This window comes from Hydra vulgaris, chromosome 02 (assembly GCF_038396675.1).
Source record: "Hydra vulgaris chromosome 02, alternate assembly HydraT2T_AEP".
NCBI lineage: Eukaryota > Metazoa > Cnidaria > Hydrozoa > Anthoathecata > Hydridae > Hydra > Hydra vulgaris.
Window position 1 is genome coordinate 35737570 of NC_088921.1, and position 21201 is coordinate 35758770.

The window sequence follows — 21201 nt, forward strand, 5'->3', positions numbered from 1 at the left end:
CAAACATTGAAAGTATTCTGCCTCGACCAGCTAAAATATTTCCAATTTTTCTGTATGATGCGTTTTTTCCATCAGTTCAGTCTAGTCTAGCTGATAGAATTTGTAAAAAGTGCAATATCTACTTTGCCTCTCAAGCTATGCTGAAAAAGGACGTTTTTTATCCATTCTTCCGCCTTAACACTCCCTCCTATCAAAAGGGTACGACCAGTTCGCATCGCTGCTAAGTGTCAGACAGAATTTATGGCAGTTGTCGCTTTGCAGGAGAATTCGGAAACTGCTTAGTGGTTAGATGAAAATGAAATTGATGCATGTGATCTGATTACCTCAAGGGGACGATAACCAGTAAGTTCGCAGAGAGGATTCACAACCAATTGTTTCAATTAAAGATCACTACAACAACCCATAGAAAGATGATGAGTGAGTGAATTTACATTATAAATATAAAAAAAATCTTAGTTTGTTTATCATTTAATAAGATATCAACTGTTTTATAATATAATTTGAACTACTATTATATAAATGTATAATTTAACCAGAAAAAAATCAATGATGTTTACGCATATTTTAATTGTTATTTTAGGGATAAAGGGGAGGGATGCAAAAACTGACATCATATATAAGGGGTAGCCAAAAATTAACCGAGTTTGACAAAGGGGGGAGGCGGGTGAAAAAATTTAAAATTATCTTTGACATCATTTATGGATAGAAAACTGTTGGCTTTATTAACGGCAATTTTGATTGCCGTAATTTAGTTTAAAGTACCGTAATTTTAAGTTGGCGCTGCCAAGAGAAATCGAAATTAACATGAATTTAGTATGAAGAATTCAAACATGTGCGTTGTATTTTTAAAAGGATAATTCGAGAACGTACATTATTTAATGTAATTTACACACGATGACCTATTCCTAAATTTATTTTTGTTAATAATTCATTATTTCCAATTTTTATTGATTATTTTCAAACTATTAAATCACATTACGTTACTTTTATTTTTAGATTTATTTAAGTTATATATATATATATATATATATATATATATATATATATATATATATATATATATATATATATATATATATATATATATATATATATATATCGCCTTTTTTTAATGATTAAGTAATAATTATTATTAGTTAATCATTAATAAAGTCAATGATCAATAGTAACATCTGTAGTATAATAAAAACAATGGTACTATTTAATGAAAAAAACACTTCTTTTTGTCATCTATAGTTGTAATTTATAAAAGTTAAAATTTTTATAGTTTAATCTAAGAATTAAAATGGAAGTACCAACAACTAAAGTTCCAGAAGTCCGAGATATCACAAGAATGGAGAGAATTGGTAAGTTAAATATTGTTGATAAATAAGTACTATTAAATGCATATTAGGGTGTATTAATTATTAGCAGAGGTGGATGCATCATTTTTTGGTGTTTGTTAAAAAATATCAAACTTTTAAAGTGTAAATTTTAGGTGCTCATTCTCATATTAGAGGACTTGGTCTTGATGATGCTCTAGAAGCTAGACAGGTAAATTATTTCTAATGTATAAATAGGTAAAATATTTTTTTAGTAGTATATCTTATTACTTTTGAAAAAGTTATTTCAAGATTTTATTAGTTTTTCTAATGATCGCTATTTTATATTTAATTTAAGTAAAGTAGTTTTTGTGTTTTCTTTTATCTTTATTAAAAAGTAGTTTTTATTTTGTTCTAAAGATTGTGTTGCCACAATGTTTATTATAAAAATGGTATATTTTCCCCATGAAATTAAATTGCTAGAAAACTGCATTTTTATTATTCATTAAGGTATCTCAAGGAATGGTAGGACAAAAAAAAGCACGTCGCGCTGCTGGCATTATAACAAAGATGATAAAGGTTTTGTATTTATAATTTTATACCTTATACTTTTATAGTTCTTTTATACGCACACATATAACATATATCTATCTGCTATCAGCAGGATTTTCATTAATTACAGGCGTAATTAATTACATCAGCAGGGTTTCATCACTCACATTTACATTTTAAATTTAGGCAGACACAGTTTACTTATAAAGAACATTTTTTATGGTAAAAAAAAAAAAAAATACAAAAGAATATTTTTTCATTTTTTCATTTATTAATGTAAATTGTTTGGAGCATACCATTTAACATATGACCAAGCTATAGATATAAGCCAATAAAGTAAAAAATAAACAGTTATTAATTTCGTGCATTTAAGAGTAAAGTTATATTTTTAAAATTAAAACTGTAAACAAAATTTAGTTGCCTGGTTGGCATCTGGAACTAGTATTTGACAAAATTTTCTTTTAGTATATCTAAAATCCTCCTCAAAGAAGACCACCATAAGTGTTCAACAGCTCAAAATATGTTTTTTAATGCATTTTTGGACCTTGTCTAGAAGAGAAAGAACATCATTAGAAAAACTCGGCTGCCTGTTCTAAGCAATCGAAAAGAGAAGACTTTTTGTCAAGACAGGATTATAAAGTTGAGTCATCAGCAAAAGAGCTACTTTAGATGTAAGGTTGTCAAGAAGATCATTAATGTAGATAAGAAACAAAACAGGACCAAGGATAGAACCTTGAGGTACTCCAAAACTTTCCCAGATACACCATATAAAATAAGCTTATGTAGAAGACCAGTTTTCCAAACTTTGTCGAAAGTTTTAGATATGCCAAAAACAATAGCCCTAGTCTTTCCGACTCCGTCTAAAGCAAAATAAAATCTTTCAGTCACAGCAGATAGCAAGTCAGGCATAAAGTAAGAAGATTGAAAATCGCGTTGATTATCTGACAGTAAGTTGTTTGACTCAATATGGTATGTGAGAGATTTGTTGATCAAAGACTCAAAGACCTTTCTAATAACAGAAAGAAGACTGGTAAGACGATAATTGGAGGGGATAATTGAAAAATGTTCCCCTCCAATTATCATAAAAAAGTAAAGTTTTTGAAAATTAATACAACCATGATGCCATTTTCCAGCAGACAGGAAAACGAGACTCAGTCAAGCACTTATTAAATAGTTTAAGGAAAGTTTAAAAGATTTCTGGAGAACAATTTTGTCAGACTTTGGCAAGAATGTTGTCTGGACCACAAGCCGTAGAAGAGTTTAATTGAGATATGACTTTAGCGATGGAAGGTGGAGTGATTTGAATGTCTAACAATGTCTTAACCTGTTTAATTGGAAAGAGAGTTCAAGAGTTGAAATTGAAGAAAAGTTCTTTGCAAATAGTTCTGCCTTATCCTTGGTAAAGGTAATAAGATCAGTCCCATGAATGAGAGATGGAATGTTAGACCCTTGTTTATGACGCTATTGAAGATTTTCCAAAAATCTCTTGAGTCTAACTTAGAGAAAATACATACATACATACATATATATATATATATATATATGTATATATATATATATATACATACATACATACATACATACATACATACATACATTCATGCATACATACATAAATACATACATACACACATACATAGAGCAGGCCTTGTTACGAGATTTCGCTGCATAGCGAAAACGCGTAACGATTTTCTAAGTAACTCAACTCAGCAAATATATTTTGCATCGTTAGAAGTTATATTGCGTCACTAGCGTCTTTTCAAGTACCGCATTGTAATTAAAGTTATTTTATTAACGCGTTAAAAATCATACAAACAGTTTGTTTTTTTCTCGCTATAGCAAGTTACAAATAAAACCTAAGTTCTTATTAAAAAAAATCATTATTATTATTTTTTTCAAATATGAACTAAATTTTATTTTGAAAAAAAATATTTTTTTCATGAAACGTAAAATAATGTTTGTTTATTTTCTTATGATTTTACAGTTGGTTTTTGGTTATTTTATTAACTGTTAATAAATTTTGCCTTATTTAATTTGTGAACTCTTTTTAATAACGTTTTTAAACAATAAAGAGTTTTTTTTTTGTTATTTATCAGTTACCAATAACATATTCGTGATCATAATTTATTTTCAGAAATTAAACAAACGTCTTTAAAACTTTACGTTATTGAATTAACCATAAACAAAATATCTTATTAATAAAATATTTACATCAAAATATATCGTGCATTTTTTAAACTATTATGACTAAAAATAATTTTTATATTTAAAAGGAATTTATATATTTAATTCCTTAAGATAAAACTTAAAACACTTTATTTTTTTTAACTAATATTTAACAACAACAAAAAAAATTAGGAAACAAACTGTTTCTTTAACAAAAAATCTATTACTTTACAATTGCGGTTAAAAGCTTTTACTAACAGACTTTATTTCTTCTGAATAAACGTTACGTTACGTCCCCTTAACGACAATCAAAAGATAATTTAAATATTCTAAAAGATATAAGTTTTTGCGTAGAGCAAAACTGCTGAACGCGTAGGCAAATCGCCTTTTCGCAAGCAAAATGCGAGCTGCGTAACGCTTCTTAACAAGGCCTGATAGAGTCTAACTAAGATAAGATACAAGACTTAGTCAGATGAGAATAACGGGGCTTAGCATCAGACATTACCTTTTTACATTGATTTGAGGTAAATGATTAGTGTTGTCTGGAAAACAATTCACAAAGTTAACTATCTGATTAAGAGATTGAGAAATGCAGAGGTTATAGGCTTTTGTGCTAGCATGGTCAGTGGCGAGCCAGTGTGATGAGCATTTAAGTCACCAATAACAACAATATTGGCAGTGAGAGGGCATGTTCAACAATAAAGAACAAAGAAAAAGTTGATAGAGTGAAGAGGTGCCAAGTGAAAGCACATAAAAGAATGGTCAAAGGATTCGAACATGATTTCTTGACAAATAGGTGAATTGATGTATATGTATACCCCAAAGCTAAGCATATGACTGTTGGAGTCTGTTGAGATCTGAAGAGGGAATAGCAAAACTTATATTGGTCTCACTAAAAGCAAGCAAATTTAGTAAATTTTGCAAGAGGTAAGATTCAACTGATGGAAAGTTGCTTGGCATATTTGAAATTTATATTATATTTCAATGGTGAAGTAATTTGCAATAGGAAGAAATGTAAAAGTTTTTCATTAGTATAGGCTCAGCTCAATTAACTTTACTTTTTTTTCAAATAAGTTTACCCCATCAGTAATGACCTATTAACTAGTTAACCCCATTAGTTAGGCCCTATTAACTAGTTTACCCCATCAGTAAGGCCCTATTACTAGTTTACCCTATAACTTATTTTACCTATTTATCTTATATTTTATAATATATACTTTTTTAATTTAGGGTCTCCTTTCATAAATAATCAACCCACTGCCCTCCCATCTCATTTACGCCATCTGCAGACCCCCTCTTGCCTACGAGCATACGTACTTTATGGATGATCCCTTATGTAATATTCAACAATTAAGTAATATTAAACAACTGTCTTTGCCAAGATAAGCTGATTTAAATCAAAAGGCTAACAAAGAAGCAATAGAAAAAAGATAATTCAAACATAATTTTAATGTAAAATGTATGGTAAAACCAAACTAGTTCTTATGCTTTGTTCTGCTCTTTAATATGTTGTGACTTCAAATACTACATTCAGTATAGGAGTGAATACTGTTAATAATTCACTCCGGTTTTAGTGTGGCAACTATTATAAAGAGTATAATTTTAAGTTTAATTGAGCAAGTTAAGTTAACTTAAAGTAACACACCATCAAAGGCTTTGAATCACCCATCAAAGGCTTTGAATCACCCATCAAAGGCTTTTAAAGTTACACACCCATTTTAAAGTTTATTTTTGAAGTCACACACCCATCAAAGGCTTTAAATCACTTTGAAAAATCTGATTTTCGAGAACTGGTTGTCCAGCTGATGATGAAAAAAATGAGCCTTGCTGATTAACATAATGAGAATCAGTTAAATTTAAAGTTTATTGTTGATTATCACTTATTTTACAAAAAATTAGAATTAGTATGCACAACAGTCTAGCCAATCAATTCCAAGAAGTGCAAGTGTGTATAGCATATTGGGTGTTGTATAGGTATAAACTGATGAAGTCAGATCCAGAACCAAAGAATCTTCCTTCTTTAGTGTAGAATCTGATTTTTTTACGCTGTTGCTTTAATTTTTTTCTTAAAGTCACGGTAGTAATTTCTGATTGGTTGATTTTTTTTTGCAAATTCAAAGAATACATGCCCAAATCAAAACCCTTAATCGATGTATGTGCGCTTCACTGCGCCTATATCAGTCAATGTATGTAAATAATAGAAGTCAATGTAACTTTCAATCTACAGCAATAATAATAACTTTCAATAAAAAATAGTTAAAAAACATTTGAAAGCATTTTTCTAAGTGAAGGACTTGATCCCGGATCACCGTGGAAGTTAAACCAATGAGATACCGCAATGCTAAGCATACAATATAGAGTTGCATCTCTTTAAATGTGTACAAATACAACTTTCAAAATCAACCAATAATATTTGCAGCCGTGAATTGAAATAAACCAATCAAACTTTACTAACGTGACTTTAAGATAAAAAATTAAAGCAACGGTAGCGTTGCGCTAGTCACAACGTTTTTTTTAATGATGTTATTGGTGTTCTTTTTTATTTTATTTTAGCAGATTCTCACTTATTAGATGCTTTTCTAAGTAATTTTTTTTATCGTCTTATTTTAAATGGTTTAGCAACACTAAAAATAAAGAAATAGAAAAGCTTGAACTATTTCTTTCTTACTAAATTTGGAATCGAAGCAGCAATCGATTTGCAAGGTCTAACCTTTCAGATAAATAAACTTATCAGGAAAAAAAAGTTTAAACGTTTAAAAGTTTATCTGATGTATTGACTACTATTACTTTACTTTGTGATGATTTTCTTAACTATTTTAATCAAATGTTTACAGGTATAAAAGATAAAAAAAAATTAAGAAATAAAAAGATTATAACACTGCTGGTTAGCCTGACATTTTATGTCAGTGTATAACAGGTACAACTTCCCTTAAAATACAAAATTTTGTCAAATGCTAAAAATAATAGAAATAATTCATAAATCATTTTCGATATAATAGTAGTTCATTTTTAACACGTTAAAGCTTTTTTATATTAAGGATGGTAAAATAGCCGGTCGAGCTGTACTGTTAGCTGGGCAACCAGGAACTGGAAAAACAGCTATTGCTATGGGTAAGTTTTTAAATTTTCTCAATATTTATTTTCTGTTTATATTTTCTCCACTAACTTGAAGCATATTAGTAGATTCACTTCAAATAAAATATAAATAACTATGTAGGTATAGCTCAATCACTTGGTCCGGATACACCTTTTACAGCTATGTCTGGTAGTGAAATATTTTCTCTTGAAATGGGAAAAACTGAAGCTCTAACACAAGCATTCAGAAAATCAATAGGAGTAAGAATTAAGTAAGTATTTTACCTTTCTCAACCTTTCTACAACTAAATTAGAGGTTAGTGAACTTTACTAAATTCCTGGTAAGTCGAAAACCGCTTAACTCAAACTTTTATTAACTCGAACTGTTTCATTTGGTTCCTTGAAATCGTCTAATCGATTATTGTTAAAATACTCTGGTCGAACCTTGGATAACTCGAATTTTGTTAAGTCAAACTATTTTTTTGTTTCCTTTTAGTAAATTTCTTCAGAAAACTCAAACTTTTTGTTTAAGAATTAAAGAAATTAAAAATAATATAAAAACTTTTTTAAAAAAATTCTATATAAAACAAATAATTGTATCCTAATATTACATTATTTTTTAATTTTATTTAGTTCTGAATAGAATAGATTATTATCAGACGTAAACTAATGCTTTAATAAAACTGTTAAAAGATAAATCATAATAAAAACTGTTCAAAAACAATTGATATATTTATTTTATAATTTTATAATGCTTTTAGAGAAGAGTCAGAGATTATCGAAGGAGAAGTAGTAGAAGTACAAGTAGACAGACCTGCTACAGGAACTGTATGAACTCATTTTCTTTTTTCGAAATTTTACTTGTTTTGATTTTTAAAGTTTTTTAAATGTAAGGTTCTTTAGATATTAAAAAAAATGCTTAATTGTAAAACTAACACAAAAAATCTTTCTAATATATTATATATTTCTCCTCCTATCATATTATTACTTTATTATTTTGCTTAAAAATGATTAATATAAAAATTTATTAAAAAAATTTTATTAAACCATATCAAAATTTAAAGTTTTTTTTTTCATAGTTCTTTGCAAATTTGTATAAATTTATTTGACTTCTTTCCTAATTTTGTGATTTGAATTTTAGGTTATATTTTGTGTTTATAAAAATTGATTTTTGTATTAGGGAGCTAAAGTTGGAAAGCTAACACTTAAAACTACAGAAATGGAAACCATATATGATCTTGGTACAAAAATGATAGAATCTGTTACAAAAGAAAAAGTTCAAGCTGGGTACATTGTTTATAAAAATAATTGACCAAACTTTTCATCTTAAATATTGGTAAAAACAAGTGTTGTGTAGGTAAACCTTAGTGGTAAGTTTACAGGTTACAGTGAAAGTGGTGCTTCATAACATAGAAATATAATTACCTTATACAGCTCTCTGTAATTAGATATACTGCTGACCTAAAAGTGTTTGAGGTCAGCAAAAAATCTTTTACCTTGTTTCTATTTTTTATAGTAACCCCTAGATCACACCGTAGATGTACAGTGGAGATTTTTGTTTTGCTATTAACACAGCATGTTTTCTTTGTTTTTATAGGCATTATAAAAAATATTCTGCGTTCTTTTAATATAGGATATTAATGGTTAAATTATCTCTCACTTAGGACATGTTATACATGTTTACTATTATTAACATTGAAATAGGTTATTATTAACATTGAAAGAATCAAATAATACTAATTTATAATAAATTATTTATTCAAATAGCAATTTTGGAAACGTAGCAACAGTTTTAGTCAATGAGTTAATTAAAATATGAAATATTTTATAAATATAATTATTTTTAGACATTGCTTTTATTACTTATTTTGTATTTCTTACTAATTTTGAATTCAGCAAATTCAAAATTAATTATCTATTGCTCAGTTTGTATTTAATGAGTAGGTAGAATTAATCTAAAAAACTTTGCATTTGAACATGTTATAATTAGTATTAAAGTTTTGTAAAGATATTTACCAAACATATGTTTAAATTTTTTTTTTCATTTAGTGATGTTATAACTATAGACAAAGCAACAGGAAAAATTTCAAGGTTAGGAAGATCCTTTACGCGTGCCAGAGATTATGATGCTATGGGACCTCAAGTATTTATATATTATGTTTTTTTTTTTTTAATTTGTTGTTCTTGTTTTATATATTTTTAAAAAAGATTGCAATATAAAAATTTAAACTGCAACTTTTAAATTTTTAACAAACAAAAAAAAAAGTATATATATATACATTATATATACGTTAACAATTGATCTAGTTGTACTCCTCACATTTTTTTTTAAATCGCTCCTCTAATGTTTTTACTTTAAAAAAAACAAAAAATTTCTGAATGTTTTTATTTTGACTGACAAATAGGTAGAACAAGCGATGAGTGTTACTACATCTAAATAAAACATGGGAGGAGTGCTGCTACACCGACTGACATATAGGTAAACATGCAAGGAGTGCAGCTACATTGACTGACAATCATGTAGAACATGCAATGAGTGCTGCTACATGAGGGTTTTGTTTTGGATAGTATGTATTTTTAACTTTTTTCATAAAAATCAATTGCCTCAAACAGGAATACCTTAGACCATAAAACTATAATGTGAAAAATATGAAAGTTGCAAGGTTTTCTGATTCTATTTTATTTTAATTTAATATATAATATGCCCATGTTAAACTTGAACAAATTTTAAAATAAATTAGCATTTTTTAAAGGCAAATTTAAAAATAAGAATGTGTTTAGGTTTATGTGTTAACATTTTTATATAGGTTACGCTTAGTATTAAACAACAAAATCTCTTGACCTGAGTAATTCATGAATATAATTTTTTTAATATAATTTATTTTTTATATCATTTTTTTTCTTCTTATTTTTATAATTTATATAATATACTCAAAGTATATACTTAGTAATATATTTCTATAACATGAACATACAACTCACTAATTTAGTTTTTAAAAAGTCCTATCATTTTGTGCAAAAAAAAAAGTGACAACATTCTAAAAACAGATATAAAAAGATATAGAAAAAACAAATATAATCTTAAAATCATTTAAATTTGACTCTGCCTAAACCTTAGGTATATCTTTTTTGTATTTTCAGATCACTATGACAATGATCATTATGACAATGAAATGACCTTTATGACTATGAAAGGAATTTTTTTTTAAGTTATGTAAAAGCTTAGTGGATGTATTGAGGTTATTTTTCAAAATCAGCTTTTTGTATAATAAACTCTTGTTTTAAAGTAATAGAGAATGCATTAGCTTTATTTACTGTTATAAAAGCTTCTCCCTCTCCAAGACTTTTTGAATACATATATTGTTTCATATATCAGTAAAAATATTTTTCTCTAAAATATTTCAGAAGAATTTCATAGCGAGTACAAAGACAACAATCTTTTTTATTAAATTATATTAGTAAAAAAATGTTTTTTCAAAAATAGTAGTTTGAAAGAAAAAAAAATGAACTTTTGAAAAAAATAATTTTGTTATATGGCCCAGCATTTTAAATCAAAGGGTGACCTTTAACAAAATTAAATAAAAAAAGATTTTTTCATTATTTTACAAAAAAAACTGTATCTACTTATTTTTTAAAGTTTGGGTAGAAAGTTTAATATGTTGACTTAAATCCGTACAGTTTTTCATAGAATCAAATAAGACTAAATAGAAATTATAAATATAAAAAAAAAAAATGAAATAATTAAAATAATGTCTTTTAAATAACAATTATATATGCAGCTGTTGTATTTTAGACAAAGTTTGTTCAATGTCCTGAAGGGGAGCTTCAGAAACGTAAAGAAGTTGTACATACAGTCAGCTTGCATGAGATTGATGTTATCAATAGCAGAACACAAGGATTCCTTGCTCTATTTTCTGGTATGTTTTTTTCCATTTGTTAAAGTTTATATTTATAGCTCAAACATAAAGAAATTATATGGAATATATACAATGTATATAAGATATTTGAATCACAAATTTTGTGTAAATTTATATGTATATGTTTTTACAAAAATTTCTTTGTTTGCGTAAGTTAGATGTCTAAAGAGAAATCTTTAATTCCTGATTGTTACAGATTTGTGACATTAGGATTTCTAATGTTAATTTACTGTTAAACTTATTTGTTCCACCGTTGTTATTTTTTTAAATTTATTTAAAGTTTCATGCTATATTTTGCTATACAATGTTATATCCGAAGATATTGTTGGCTTAGCATAGGAACAGCCACAAATAGTCATTAAGGCTAATCCAAAGAAGCTTCCGTTATTGACCAATATTTTTGCGTACAGAAGTACTACTCAAGCGCTGAGTTGGTGGTATCGTATCGAACAACAGTCCAGGTTTTAACATTTCGTTTGACGCTCTAACCAACTGCTATCCAGCCACGATAAGTCCTGTTAATAAGGACTTATCATTATTATGTTTTTACTTCTCACACTTCCTAATATTTGACTTGCTTAAACTCCACAGAAAATATTATTGACTTATTTAGCCCAACAGAAAATATTATTGACTTGTTCAAGCCTAACAGAAAATAATATTGGCTTGTTTAAGTCCAACAGAAAATAATATTTGGCTTATTTATGCTCAACAGAAAATAGTTCCGAAAAAAATAATAACTTTATGAGCAGAAATTTTTTTGTTTAGAAAAATTTGAATGCTAACATGCAACTTCCTCCGACTTTTCTTAACAAGGATAAACATAATTTTTTTAATAGTTAGTTGGCTGACATAAAAATGGATATTGAAAAGTTGGATGCTGAAAAAGAGGAAGACATATTGCTTTAAGAAAAAAAAAGGTCATTTAGTCTTGGTAAAGGATGTCTTGAAAAACTTGATTATAAGTTTAATTATTTAATTAAATGTTTAATTAGATACATCCATAAATAAATAAAAACTTGATAAGTATTTTTATTTGGTTAAAAGTTTAACTAGACATACCCTGAAGAAAAAAAATTCAGCATAGATTGTTTGATGGATGAAACAGTTCTACTGGTTTGATTAGTTACAAAAGTTCATATTCATTCTTTACTTCGTTGAAATCACTTTGTTTTTATGATGTGTTGTTTGAAGTTTTTCTTCATAAGATAGCACAAGCTGCAGTAGAAAAATATCTTTGTTGCTACCACACACAATTGGTGTCTGGAATTAATCATCTTACTTCTTAATCTTGTAGAAAGGATGTAGTAAGATATTTGGATAAAAAAAGGTAGGGTTTAACATTTAAGGTTTATAGACAAATGACAGGAAAAAATGTAAAATAAAGTTTTAACTTGAAATAACAGTTCATTGGGATTTACTTAACTCGCTATGATTTGAAAAATTTGAAAATTAGTTAAAAAAGGAAAAAGTTTGACTTCAAGTCTGCATCTTCAGTTCACTTTTAAATAAAATCTTTTTATGAATCAATTTGAACAATATTGTTGTTTAATTATTTTAAAGAATAGTGTCAATAGAATTTTTATACAGCTCAAGCTGATTTTTTTGTTTTTGTTTTGTTTTGTTTCTAAACTAGAATTGAATTTTTTTTTATTTAGTTAGTTTTAAAATAATTTTGTCATAGATGGAGCCATTTTTATTCTAAAACAAGTTTCTTAAGTGGTGCTCATTGAATTAAAAACGGAAGCTCTTGCATCTTTAGCTAAATATTAAATACCTTTAGTTTTATTAAACAAATTGGTAAGATTTATTCAATAAATCCATTTCAACAAAAATAAATGGACTGATAATAAAATATATAGTATATATATATATATATATATATATATATATATATATATATATATATATATATATATATATATATATATATATATATATATATATATATATATATATATATATATATATATATATATATATATATATATATATATATATATATATAGATATATATATATATATTATAATATACTATAATATATTTATATAAAATTATTATAATATATTATAATAAAATATAATAATATATTTTAAATAAATGGACTTATAATAAATTTCAATAGGTTGTTTTTTTAAATAATTTTTGTCTTTTACATAAATTTTATCATTGTTGATTCCTAAATAAATAATTTGTAGGTGATACTGGAGAAATCAAAACCGAGGTTCGAGAACAAATCAACACTAAAGTTGCAGAATGGAGAGAGGAAGGAAAAGCAGATATTGTTCCTGGGGTTAGATTTATATTTTAATGTTTTAATTTTTTATTGTGCTCATGTTTTCTTGAATTGTTAAAGTTTCATGTTTTGATTGTTTGTGCTCATGTTTTCTTGAGTTGTTAAAATTTTAAATGGAATAGCAATAACAGTTGTATGGTTTGTGAAATGTATGTGGAGTGATCAGATTGATTTTTTTCTTTTGTGTTTTGTTTTTTATTTTGTATGATATATTTTCTATTTACATAAACTTCTTGGTTTATTTAGGTATTATTTATAGACGAGGTACACATGCTTGATATAGAATGCTTTTCTTTTCTTAATCGAGCATTAGAAAGCGATATGGCTCCTTTGTTAATAATGGCTACAAACAGAGGAATAACAAAGTAAGTTTATTTTTTAAATAAACTTACGTAGTTTTTATCCACAATTATAACATAAAAAGCCTGGGGAATTATGTGATAAGTTTATGTGATTGTTAGTATTATAGAAGGATTATTTTTCACTGGAAATAGATATCTTTTAAGTATAAAGGAAGTTATCTAAAACTCTTTTTTATGTTGATATTCATGTTAAATTTGGTTATTTTGCAAACGGTTCATGATGATTAGAGCATGGGAGCTAAAGTATCCCCCTAAAAATATGTAAGAGATTTATAATCTTGTAGATTTATAAAATCTTGAATGATTGTATAAATATGTATCATTTTTAAATAAAAAACTCTTCAAATTTCATTTTCAAAAAATTTCAAAATTCTATGCTTATATTCTTTATGAAACTACATCCTCCAGTTTTGTTTGAATTTGTTACTCCAGAAATGAAGTAAACTGTCTTGTTTATCTAAGCTCATTAATCCAATACAGCAATATATACTACTCTTGTTTGAGTTTGTCCACTTAAATTTGTTGCAGTAAAGAGCTAAAAAGGTTTAAAGTTTTATTTGGAAATTTTACTGACTTTTTTACTGATGTTTTAATAAAAATTTTAAACTATTGAAAATTTAGAACTATTTTATCTGGACTTAGCATGTTCGTTTTTTGTTTCTCTTCTCTGAATTTTTAGAATAAGGGGTAGTAGTGGCGAAAGAAAATTTTTTATTGTGTTTAGATAAATCTATGAGCTTTTAAGATTTTGTTTACATAATTTATCAATAGTTACTTTCCTATTTAAAATTATAAATTGCTTTAAACTTAGTGACAGCAATATATTACCATTTTATTGGCTGTTAAAAAAAAACAATATATTCCAATTAGGGCTGTTTCAAGTAACTTAAGTACTTTAGTAATTGTTTAAACAATCCAAATACTTAAGTAAATTTTTATTACTTAAGTAAAATCAAGTAATTTTTTTTTCCAAATTAAATCAACAGAAAATTGATATTTTATAAAATTATGTATAAAAGTTGTCAGGTTTTCAATTTTGAACTCTAAAATTAAAACTTATGAGCTCAAAACTTTTTTAGTTTAAATTTTGATTATTTCTTTCTTATGATCTTAAAGATCCTAAAGCATCAACATTTGAATGTAAAGCCTCCAATGTTGAAACTAAAGAATCTTTACAAAAAAAGAATAAGACTGAAGAAATTCACCATTTCTTGCTCAAAACTCCAATTTAATAAAAAACGAAGCTCACTTAAATGTTTTTGATTGCATCAAAAAAGAAAAGGCTGAGTTTAAAGGATCAGATGACCGTCCAAAAATGTTTAAAAAAATTGCACTTTACTTTAAATTTTTTATCAGCATCATCAATTGTTACAGAAAGATGTTTTAGTGCTCTAGACTTTTTTTTTTATTACAAATTTGAGAACATCTTTGAGTGATAAATAGATAGAAATTTTAACTTTTCAGCGTTCTATCTTAAATTTAGTTAGATTATGATTTGTTATACCTATATAATACTATATCATATTAAAATGTAATATTAGATGTAATTTTTCATTGTTTGGAAAATAACTAAAATTAATTAAAAGAACTTAAGTTATTTAAGTAATTTGAAAAAAATTACTTAAAATTACTTGAGTAATTTTTTTTCCATTACTTGAACACCCCTAATTCCAATCTTATTGTCTGATGATATAAATATTAATATTTGATAATAAGTTTCATTCTTGAGAAAAAATCACCTTTATTGTTATCTTTAAAATCCTTTGGCTCAAAGTCACTTTAAAGGTTTTTATAGAAGTTTTTATGTTATAAATTAACTGTATTTATACAGAATGATGTATAAAAAAAGTTTGGTCAACTTAACAAAACTTATATACTAAGATCAATGCAAACATATTATCAATTAAATTTTCCTCAATCTATTGAGGTCGAGATGTTATCCATTAGACACAGTGCTAGAACCTACAAAAGTATTGTTGTGTAAACTACTTGCTGTCTTACCTTTTAATTTTTAAGATCTTCAATGATCACATAGAAAGACTCTAATGTATCACTAGCACTCATATTAACATCAGTGAATCAGTGTTATCAATGATCACATAGAAAGACAGAATTGGTCACATAGAAAGACAGAATGCATAATATATCACTAGCATTCATATTAACATCAGTTTTATCCATAGTTTGATAATGTAATTTGGCTCGCAATCTTTTCTGTTAATCAGATCCGTGTAAGCTTTTTGCAATAACTTCAATCATTTCAAAGTTGCTGCATTTTCAATAACTTCAATTATTTTAAAGTTGTCACTTTGAAATGATTGAAGTTGTTGCATTTGCAATAACTTCAAATATTTAATGACTTTTTAAATTTTTTTTTCACTTTCATTCACGACCTCATTTTGCACTGGAAGTTTTTTCGTGACCCAAGATAAATATGAAATAAAAGTATTAAATGTTTTGTGTTTATTTATTGATTAGGTAACATTGCCCATTCAATAATAAACAAAAATAATCATCATTTTATAAAAAACATGGAGAAAAAAAAATTGTAATCAAAAAATCTTGTTGAATTCTTTTTTTTTTTATTACTTAAAAAATGTCATTTTCTGTTCACTAAAATCTAAAATAATAATTTATTTCTAAAGCGATTCATAATTTTGAAATTTTTATATAATTTCGCTTTTTTTCAATAATATAAGGGAAACATTTAATGTTTGAGGGTCCGTAACAACTTCTAAAAATATTTTTTATTCAAAAATCCAGTATTACTTGATTATATAGAACATATTTAGGAGGTGTCAGCAGACATTTAAAAAAAAAATTGTTTTTAAAACTGCCCTACTCTTTATTATTGAAACGTTTTACAGTTTTATAAAAAATCCTCAAAATATATGGTTTTTAATTTTTTTTTTTCACTGTTTCTATCGATACCAACGTAATGGAAAACGCAATTAAACAAAAAAAAATTAAAAATGATATAAATCATCTAAAATATTGTGTAATGAATGTTTTCTGTCAATATTATTTAGGTTATTTTTTTAAAAAAGGAAATAATAAAGCTCATCAATCTTTAAAAACTAAAGGAAATAATTGAAGCAGCTTTTTTATAGAATCCGTGGCACTAATTACAAAAGTCCTCACGGACTTCCAATAGATCTACTTGATAGACTTTTAATAATATCAACATCGCCTTATGAGGAGAAAGATTTGGAACAAATTTTGAAAATAAGGTATATAAATATATTTAATAAGGTAAATAAATATATTGCTATCATTTTTATAACTATTTTGAAAATTTGTTTTCTTTTATTATTAATTCATTTATATATATATATATATATATATATATATATATATATATATATATATTATATATATATATATATATATATATATATATATACATATATTAAAAAACACGAATTAAAATAACATAAAAAGTATTACAAAAATTTTTTTTTTATCCTAATAGATGCGAAGAAGAAGATGTTGAAATGAGTGAAGATGCGTTAACAGTTCTTACAAAAATTGCGCAAGAAACTAGCTTACGATATGCTATTCACCTTATCACATCATCTAATTTATGTTGCAGAAAAAGAAAGGTAAAATCGTCTTTTTATTTTTCACTCCATTTTTTTGTATTATGCGCCTTTTTTTAATTTTACATACTCCTCCTTTTAATTTATAAGAAATTAAATTGACTTTTAGGGCACAGAAGTTGACGTAGAAGATATTAAAAAAGTATACTCGCTTTTCTTCGATCAAGGACGCTCCACGCAATTCTTAAGAGAATATCAACAGGAGTTCATGTTTAACGAGGAGGAATTAACGCCATCTATGGACATTTCATAACTCTTTATAGGTCATTACTCTCAAGTTTTTTATCTCTTTTGTTCCGAACAAATTTTGTAAAGTTGATGTAAAATAGTTTAGAAGATCAAAAAAGCTTTAAGTTATTGAAATTTTAGTTCCCTTAAAAATGGGGTGAAAAATGTTTTCATATAATAACTAACTATAGATGTGTGTGCAATTTTTATTTATAACAAAATACTACATTAAAAAAATTGTATCTACGCAAATCAAATTCTCTATATACTTCAAACGGCAAATTAAATGGTGGTTTCTGCATTTCATACCTCATTTGGTAAGTTTACTTTTTATTGATATAGAATGATTAAAAAGTTGTGAAATATATTAGTCTAATATAATAGTGTTTGGTAAATAGACTAAAGTTTTCAATTTACCAGGTTTCGAAGCATGACATCACTTGGTACTATGCCCGTCTTCCAAGCGCCTATACCTGTGTTTCCCAAATAGCAAAGTTTTGATTCTAAACTTTTTGTAAAAAAACGATGCTTTTGACATAAGCCAAAGCAAAAATTTGCACACGGACTCCCATCAGCTTCGATTTCCTCGCTTTCTATATACGAATCAAGTTGATCTTCTTTTAAGTTATTGCTAGTCGTAACATGATGATGATCGTATATTGTTGAATCTTTACTTACTAATGGTTGGTCATCTTTTTGTTTTGTTTCTTCATCTGAAATTATTTTATCTACCATTTCAGAAAGAAGTGTTTCCACTTCTTGTTGGACTTTTCTCGTTTCTTTGCTTTCTTCGGCCATAATTTCTTTAAATGTTGGAAAGAGGAAATTTTCTTTAAAAAAAAAAAACGGCTCTTAAAAATTTTGCTTGACGACAAACGTTTAATTCTTTCTCTTAACTTAAAACTGAACTCTATAGTTGAAAAGCAATTTTTGTCTCCACGTGATAAACCAGCAATAATTTAGTGTTTCTATATATAAACAAATCTAATTCAACGGAAGAAATCAACGTTCGTCTTCCCAAATTAATTATTTATGCCATCCAATTGAAAATATTTAAAAATTTATAAATATTCTTATTAATATTCCGCTATATTTTCAAACAATAAATTTCCGTTAGAAATTACTTTTTGTGTGTGTGTGAATTGAATGTTAATTTAGAAATATATCGTAGATTTGCCTATTTCTAATTAGTTCCTAATTCCAAACAGTTTTAGTTCTCTTGTTAAAATCTCTTGTAATTTTTTGCGCATTTTAAAAGAAAAATTGATTAATAAATTGGAATACTAGACTAATAAGAATATAAAAAAATATTCAAAAATATGTATTGAAACCATGAAATTTTTTTATATGCAGGTGAAACACTTTTTAAAAGCCTGAAATACCATTAACGTAAAACTATGCTATGTGATAAGATCGTATAAACCTCTTGGGGCAACTTAAATACGACGATTACAACAACAAAATTTTTGGTTATTAAATTTTAAAATGTCATCTATACAGGTATATTAAGTAGCAGTAACTGACATATTAGTTATGTGTGTTACGAAGTCAAATTGATTTCATGATAATGACAATTAAGGGGGAAGCCCCCCACCCCCTGTTTTATATTATTGATTTAGTTTCAAATGTCTTATACTGAAGTATAAGAACTTTGAAACTAAATCAATAATATAAAACATCAATATAATATAAATAAACAAAATCCTTTAAAAATGGTCTTTGGTTGCCATAATAACCACAAAAACACATTAAAATGGACAAAAAATGCATTTACACCGGCCATAAAAATCAAATAACCGTGCAAGATCTCATAATAACCTTTTACCACTCAGTGGGCGAAAGACGTCTAAAAGTAATACATATTAATACGTATTGTATACGTTTAAAACACATCTTTTGGCCACAGGACTACTGCTTCACAAAAGGCCAAGGGCGTTTTAATAGCGGCATTTTCCTGCTACTAAAAATATGAGCACTGCGTTTATTGTGTTTAAAAATATTAGCACTGTGTCATTAAAAGTATTTCAAAATATTTTATATAAAAAATCACAAAATCCAACCTTCCATGCTAAAAGATATACTAATGAAATAATCATTCTTCATCTTAATACCAGAAGCATGCATAAAAAAATATGATAAATTTGAAAAACCACTGTTTAGCGTCAAAATATGCTTCCAAATTATATATATATATATATATATATATATACATATATATATATATACATATATATATATATACATATATATATATATATATATATATATATATATATATATATATATATATATATATATATATATATATATATATATATATATATATATATATATATATATATATATATATATATATATACAGCATTTAATCAAAGTTCAAGCCTGCAATAGCATTTAATCAGAATTTAATCACAAAGCAAAATAAGGAATTCAAAAAATCAGGAAGTTCACGCCTTTTTTCTTATTAATGATACTTATATGACCAGAGCCGGCCTCAAAACACGGGCCTTCAGTTCTTAAGCTAGAACACAACACCACAGCTGCTATAAATTATATTTTGTCTTACAAAAGCTTAGTGCCAAGATTCAACTTAATAATTATTAAGTTATTAATCAAATTAGAGGAAATGTAAAATCCGGTGGAGAAGTGTGTGTTTTAATCCATATTCCTAAAATTTCAAACTACGCATAGAATTATGCTTAATGATAAACAAATAGCCATTAAAATGATAGACGGCACCAGCAAAAACGTCATATATTTATCACCTTCGAGTAATACAAAATCATTTAATAAATGATCTGATTGCTTAACTTCAAACAATTATATGTAGCAAATGGAATTATTTATTACATGAGTGATTTTAATTTAAGCTTGCTCAATTATGAAAAAATTAAAAAAGTTAGAAACTTTAACTTTAATGTTCAACACAGTGTTCAACCGACTTTGAAATCAAATTTTTTCTTATTAATAATCATTTAAAATTCTTTTTAACTTAATGATTCATCTGAGGCCGGCTAACGGCTCCATATATGAGGGCTAACGGCTCCCTGATGGTTAACGGCTCCATTATGCTTTAATCCAGTTCTGTACGTACTAATTATTTTAACTATAAAAATGATGTACAAAAATCATGGCGCATAATGAAGGTGTTAAGCATAATTTAGGTTTACTTAATAAACTTTATTAAAACATAATAATCTTCCGAAAAAACTTATTGTAAATAATTGTGAAATTACTAATGATTCTTTAAACGCTAAGTCTTTTAAACATACGTTTGTTAATACAGGTCAAATATTTGTCTTTAAAAGTTAGGCTAAACCTTTTCTAAATAAAAAATATCTAAAAAAATTACATTTCTCCTTCATTCACAGTTACATGTCTCCTCCTTAATTCACAGTTATATGTCTTACTGTAATATTGCTGGGCTAGTTCAAGCCATACAAAACTAACGAAAATGTTCAATAAACAAAAATATGCGTGCTAAATAGTATTTAAAGTCGACAGAAAATTTCCTTGCGAACCACTTATACGTGTGCTTGGTCTTTTAACGTGTATGAACTCAACATACACCAAGTTTTGTTATTCGTGATTAAAACAGAAATGAGATAAAATATTTCAATCTTGTTTTCGCAAAATAAAGCATAACCACTCAACAAATTTTTCAGAAAACAACTTTGTTGAGCTAAAATACAAGTTAAAGTTAA

At 26.4% G+C, this 21201-nt stretch overlaps 1 protein-coding gene across 1 annotated transcript; it reads left to right on the top strand.

Annotated features, from left to right (window-relative positions):
• The first annotated feature begins 1217 nt into the window (after positions 1-1217).
• LOC100207048 (ruvB-like 2) lies at positions 1218-17626 on the top strand. Its single transcript, XM_065790731.1, has 14 exons — positions 1218-1346; positions 1478-1533; positions 1812-1880; positions 7058-7130; positions 7237-7366; positions 7856-7922; positions 8275-8381; positions 9144-9237; positions 10888-11011; positions 13211-13305; positions 13555-13673; positions 16781-16900; positions 17143-17272; positions 17379-17626. The coding sequence occupies exons 1-14, from the start codon at positions 1286-1288 to the stop codon at positions 17520-17522; spliced, it is 1389 nt and encodes a 462-aa protein (XP_065646803.1). The 5' UTR covers positions 1218-1285; the 3' UTR covers positions 17523-17626.
• The last annotated feature ends 3575 nt before the right edge of the window (positions 17627-21201 follow it).

Coding starts and splice junctions, on each gene's coding strand:
- LOC100207048 (XM_065790731.1), top strand. CDS start 1,286: ATGGAAGTACCAACAACTAAAGTTCCAGAAGTCCGAGATATCACAAGA. Junction 1,534..1,811: donor ATGCTCTAGAAGCTAGACAG/GTAAATTATTTC, acceptor TTATTCATTAAG/GTATCTCAAGGAATGGTAGG. Junction 13,306..13,554: donor AAGCAGATATTGTTCCTGGG/GTTAGATTTATA, acceptor TGGTTTATTTAG/GTATTATTTATAGACGAGGT.